At 52.1% G+C, this 6,000-nt stretch overlaps 1 protein-coding gene across 1 annotated transcript in view; it reads left to right on the forward strand.

Annotated features, from left to right (window-relative positions):
- LOC116970497 (autophagy-related protein 2 homolog A-like) overlaps positions 1–5,303 on the forward strand; it is a 30,650-nt gene extending 25,347 nt beyond the window's left edge. Inside the window, exon 14 of the mRNA XM_033017143.1 lies at positions 4,709–5,303. Coding sequence (XP_032873034.1) covers positions 4,709–4,945 — 237 coding nt within the window. The 3' untranslated portion in view covers positions 4,946–5,303. The remainder of the gene's footprint in view (positions 1–4,708) is intronic.
- Positions 5,304–6,000: the final 697 nt, after the last annotated feature.

A 6,000-nucleotide genomic window follows, 5' to 3' on the forward strand; every position in this document is an offset into this window, starting at 1 on the left:
CAGGCCCTTCAGCCCAACTTGCCCACACCGACCAACATGCCCCATCTACACTAGTCCCACCTAAAGTCATAGGGTCACCCAGCATGGAAACAGGCCCTTCAGCCCAACTTGCCCACACCGACCAACATGCCCCATCTACACTAGTCCCACCTAACGTCATAGGATCACCCAGCATGGAAACAGGCCCTTCAGCCCAACTTGCCCACACCGACCAACATACCCCATCTACACGAGACCTACCTGCATTTGGCCCAAATCCCCCTGAACCTATCCTATACATGTACCTGTCTTAGTTTAGTTTAGAGACACGGCGCGGAAACAGGCCCTTCGGCCCACCGAGTCCGTGCCGACCAGCGATCCCCGCACACTAACACTATCCTACGCACACTATGGGGCAATCTACATTCTTACCAAGCCAATTAACCTACAAACCTGCACGTCTTTGGAGTGTGGGAGGAAACCGAAGATCTTGGAGAAAACCCACGCGGTCACGGGGAGAACGTGCGAACTCCACACAGGCAGCGCCCGTAATTGGGATTGAACCCTGGTCTCTGGCGGCAACTCTCCCGCTGCACCACCGTCCAAATGTCTAATAAATTTTATTATAGTCCTAGCCTCAACTACCTCCTCCGGCAGCTCGTTCCATGCACCCACCACCCTTTGTGTGGAAAGAAAGCTACTCCTCAAGTTCCTATTAGATCTTCCCTCCCCCCCCAAACCCCCTCACCTTAAATCTATGTCCTTTGGTTCTCGGTTCCCCTACACTGGGTAAATGACTGCGCATCTACCCTATATATTTTCACCCAGGGAGTTGTGAATCTGTGGAATTCTCTGCCACAGAAGGCAGTGGAGGACAATTCACTGGATGTTTTCAAGGGAGAGTTAGATTTAGCTCCTGGGGCTAACGGAATCAAGGGATATGGGGAGAAAGCAGGAACGGGGTACTGATTGTGGATGATCAGCCGTGATCACATTGAATGGCGGTGCTGGCTGGAAGGGCCGAATGGCCTACTCCTGCACCTATTTTCTATGTTTCGATTCCCCCTTGTGATTTTGTGCACCTCTATAAGATCACCCCTCAGCCTCCTGCTCTCCAAGGGAATAAAGTCCGAGCCAGCACAACCTCCCCTTGTAGCTCAGTCCCTCGAGTCCTGACAACATCACAAATCTCCAAGGTATAAAGTCACAGCCAGCCCAACCTCCCCCTTTAGTGGCATGGTGGTGCAGCGGTAGAGTTGCTGCCTCACAGCGCCAGAGACCCGGGTTCGATCCTGACTGCGGGTGCTGTCTGTACGGAGTTTGCACGTTCTCCCCATGACCTGCTTGTGTTTTCTTCGGGAGCTCCGGTTTCCTCCCACACTCCAAAGACGTGCGGGTTTGTAGGCTACTTGGCTTGGTGTAAATGTAAATTGTCCCCAGTGTGTGTGGGATGGTGTTAGTGTACGGGGATCTCTGGTCGGCGCAGACTCGGTGGGCCGAAGGGCCTGTTTCTGCGCTGTATATCCGAACTAAATTAAACTAGACTAGGATCAGGCCTCATCCTCCTGCGCTCCAGGGAATAGAGTCCTGGCCTGCCCATCAGTGGCGGACTGGCCAGGGTGTCACCTTGCCCGATGACAAGTGGGCCCCCTATATCAAGTGGGCCCCTGATGAAGTGAGCCCCCTTTGTCTCCTGGCAACCAATATTTTTAGACCCAGTCCGCCACTGCTGCCCATCCTAAACTTGCAACTTAAACCTTCGAGTTGCGCTAAAATCCTCATAAATCTCCAAGGAATAAAGTCCTGGCCTTCCCAACCTCTCCCTGTAGCTCAGGGCCCTCCAGTCCTGGCAACAACCTCGTAAACCTCCCCTTATCGACATCCTTCCTGCAGCAGGCTGGCCGAGAGCGGAGTAGGCCTAGGCCTGACCAAGGCCTAGTGGAAGTGAAAGGCCGGAAATGAAGGCAGGCGACAGAGAACAAAACAGATTGTCACCAGTCACTCTGCGGCAGATTATTTTCAGGCTTGTGAGATAATCGGGCTGGTGACTGAAAGCTCGGAGGGGAAGTGAAAAAGGAAACGAGACTGGCAGGCCAGAGAATTAGTGACGTGATTTACTCAGGCTCTGCAGGGTAGTCGTTTACCCAGAGCAGGGGAACCAAGAAAGTCTGAAGAAGGGTTTCGGCCCGAAACGTTGGCCTATTTCCTTCGCTCCATAGATGCTGCCTCACCCGCTGAGTTTCTCCAGCATTTTTGTCTACCTTCGATTTTCCAGCATCTGCAGTTCCTTCTTAAACATCAGTTTTAGTTTTGTTTATCACCACATGCACTGAGGTACAGTGAAAAGCTATCCAGAAAGACAATGCATAGAAACATAGAAAAACAGGTGCAGGAGTAGGCCATTCGGCCATTCGGGCCAGCACCGCCATTCAATATGATCATGGCTGATCATCCACAATTCCTGCTTTCTCCCCATATCCCTTGATTCCGTTAGCCCCAAGAGCTAAATCTAAAACTCTCTCGAAAACATCCAGTGAATCGGCCTCCACTGCCTTCTGTGGCAGAGAATTCCACAGATTCACAACTCTGGGTGAAAAAGTTTTTCCTCACCTCAGTCCTAAATGGCCGACCCCTTATTCTTAAACTGCGTGTGGCCCCTTGTTCTGGACTCCCCCAACATGGGGAACATTTTTCCTGCATCTAGCCTGTCCAAATCCCGTAAGAATTTAATATGTTTCTATAAGATTCCCTCTCATCCTTCTAAATTCTGGTGAATACAAGGTGTATATTCTTGTGAGGGCACAGTGCGGAGAAAAGCAGTCGAGAGAATGTGTGACGTGGTTTACTGAGGCTCTGCAGGGCAGCAGGTCAACCAAGAACCCGAGGACTGAGATTTCAGTTTAGTTTATTGTCACGTGTACCGAGGTACAGTGAAAAGCTGTCCAGTCAGCAGAAAGACAATACATGGTTACAATCAAGCCATTTATATTTAGTCAGAGTGATACAGTGTGGAAACAGGCCCTTCGGCCCAACTTGCCCACACCGGCCAACATGTCCCAGCTACACTAGTCCCACCTGCCACATTTGGCCCACATCCCTCCAAACCTGTCCTATCCATGTACCTGTCTAACTGTTTCTTCAACGTTGGGATAGTCCCAGCCTCAACTACCTCCTCCGGCAGCTCGTTCCATACACCCACCACCCTCTGTGTGAAAAGGTTACCCCTCAGATTCCTATTAAATCTTTTCCCCTTCACCTTGAACCTGTGTCCTCTGGTCCTCGATTCCCCTACTCTGGGCAAGAGACTCTGTGCATCTACCCGATCTATTCCTCTCATGATTTTATACACCTCTACAAGATCACCCCTCATCCTCCTGCGCTCCAGGGAATAGAGACCCAGCCTGCTCAACCTCTCCCTGTAGATCAGGCCCCTCTAGTCCTGGCAACACCATCGTAAAAATCTTCCCTTTACCCTTTTCAGCTTAACAATATCTTTCCTCTAACATGGTCCCCAAAACTGAACACAATACTCCAAACGCGGCCTCACTAACGCCTTGTACAACTGTAACCTGACCTCCCAACTTCTAAACTTCTGAAGAAGGGTTTGGGCCCGAAACGTTGCCTATTTCCTTCACTCCATAGATGCTGCTGCACCCGCTGAGTTTCTCCAGCACTTTTGTCTACCTCCCAACTTCTATACTCATTGCCCCGACTAGTATGTGAACGGGTGATCGCTGGTCAGTACGGACTCGGTGGGCCGAAGGGCCCGTTTCCACGCTGGATCTCTAAACTCACCCAGTTATCTCCGGGTGCTCCGGTTTCCTCCCACACTCCAAAGACGTGCAGGTCTGTAGGTTAATTTGGCTTTGGTAAAAATTGTAAATTGTCCCCTAGTGTGTGTAGGATAGTGATCGCTGGTCGGCACTGACTCGGTGGGCCGAAGGGCCTGTTTCCACACTGATTCTCTGAACTAAAACTAAATCTATCTTTATTCCTTGATTATTTTCTGTAAATTAGCCCCTCATGTGTAGGGAGTTAGACAATAGACAATAGGTGCAGGAGTAGAGGCCATTCGGCCCTTCGAGCCAGCACCGCCATTCAATGTGATCATGGCTGATCATCCCCAATCAGTACCCCATTCCTGCCTTCTCCCCATATCCCCTGACTCTGCTATCTTTAAGGGCCCTATCTAGCTCTCTCTTGGAAGTGTCCAGAGAACCGGCCTCCACCGCCCTCTGAGGCAGAGAATTCCACAGACTCACCACTCTCTGTGTGAATTCCACAGACTCACCACTCTCTGTGTGAATTCCACAGACTCACCACTCTCTGTGTGAATTCCACAGACTCACCACTCTCTGTGTGAATTCCAGACTCACCACTCTCTGTGTGAATTCCACAGACTCACCACTCTCTGTGTGAATTCCACAGACTCACCACTCTATGTGAATTCCACAGACTCACCACTCTCTATGTGAATTCCACAGACTCACCACTCTGTGTGAATTCCACAGACTCACCACTCTGTGTGAATTCCACAGACTCACCACTCTCTGTGTGAATTCCACAGACTCACCACTCTCTGTGTGAAATAGTTGATCTTTGGATGAGATAGTGGGATAACGTTGACCTAGTGTGTGTGTGTGTGTGGGGATCGCTGGTCGGTGCGGACATGGTTGGGATGTTTCAGCGCTGTATCTCTAAACTAAACACAATATTCTCGCCGCTGCAGGGGGTGATGGATACGGCTCAGACCATCTGCGATGTGGCCACCAGAGGCCACGAGCAGAAGGGGTTGACGGGGGCGGTGGGGGGAGTGCTGAGACAGATCCCCCCCACCGTGGTGAAGCCCATCATCGTGGCGTCCGAAGCCACCTCCAACCTGCTGGGCGGCATGAGGAACCAGATCCGGCCCGACGCACGCAAGGAGGCCTGCCTGAAGTGGCGTACGGACGATGGCCAGGAATGAACACTGGACACTGTGCTGACCCCCCCCCCCCTCCCCCTCCGCAGACAAGCAACACGTTCGACCGTCTGCCCGAAGGGGAAGTGCCAACAGCTTCTTGTGCCACAGTGGACAATGGTGGAGGATGTGTGTGTGTGCAAAGCTTGGCTCATCGCGGAGGCCGACACGGTGAGGGAGCAGGGACTGGTTTTCCCTCCCCTCCCCTCTGCTCCCCTCCTCCCCTCCCCTCCTCTCCCCTCTTCCTCTCCCTTCTCCTCCCCTCCCCACCCGTCCCCTCCGCTCCCCTCCTCCCGCACGGCCCACTTGCCCCATGAAGTACACAGAGCCTTGTTTCCCTGGGAGTTGGTCTGTGTGTGTGTCTGTGTCTGTGAGTGTGCATGTCTGTCTGTGTGAGGTGTGTGTATTTGCATCTGCGTGTGTCTGTGTGCGTGTGCGAGTGTGTGTGTGTCTGCGTGTGTGTGTGCGTGTGAGTGTGTGTCTGTGTGTGAGTCTGCGTGTGTGTGTGCGTGTGTGTGAGTGTGTCTGTCTGTGTGTGTGTGTGTGAGTGTGTGTGTTAGTGTGTGTCTGTGTGAGTGTGTGTGTTAGTGTGTGTCTGTGTGAGTGCGTGTGTCTGTGTGTGTGTGTTAGTGTGTGTCTGCATGTGTGTGTGTGCGTGTGTCTGCGTGTGCGAGTGTGTGTGTGTCTGTGTGTGAGTGCGTGTGTCTGCGTGTGTGTGTGTGTGAGTGCGTGTGTGCGTGTCTGTGTGTGTGCGAATGTGTCAGGATACGCTGGGAGCCAAGTGTTAATGTAGGTGGGAGGGGAGGGAAAGGGAGAGGGGGGGAGAAGAGGGGAGGGGGAGGTCAGGGAGAGAGGGAGTTAAAGAACTCATGGAATTGTAAAGTGGGGGGGGCAGGGAGGGAGGGGGGTTGTGGATAGAAAATAAATAAGTTAATAAAAGCTCATTCTAATTTCAGAATGGTGGCTGTTAACAGATGACTTTTATTGCAGCAGACAGACACAACGTGCTGGAGTAACTCAGCGGGACAGGCAGCGACTGTGGAGAGAAGGTATGGGTGGCG

The sequence above is a fragment of the Amblyraja radiata genome, unplaced genomic scaffold (assembly GCF_010909765.2).
Source record: "Amblyraja radiata isolate CabotCenter1 unplaced genomic scaffold, sAmbRad1.1.pri scaffold_952_ctg1, whole genome shotgun sequence".
Classification (NCBI taxonomy): domain Eukaryota; kingdom Metazoa; phylum Chordata; class Chondrichthyes; order Rajiformes; family Rajidae; genus Amblyraja; species Amblyraja radiata.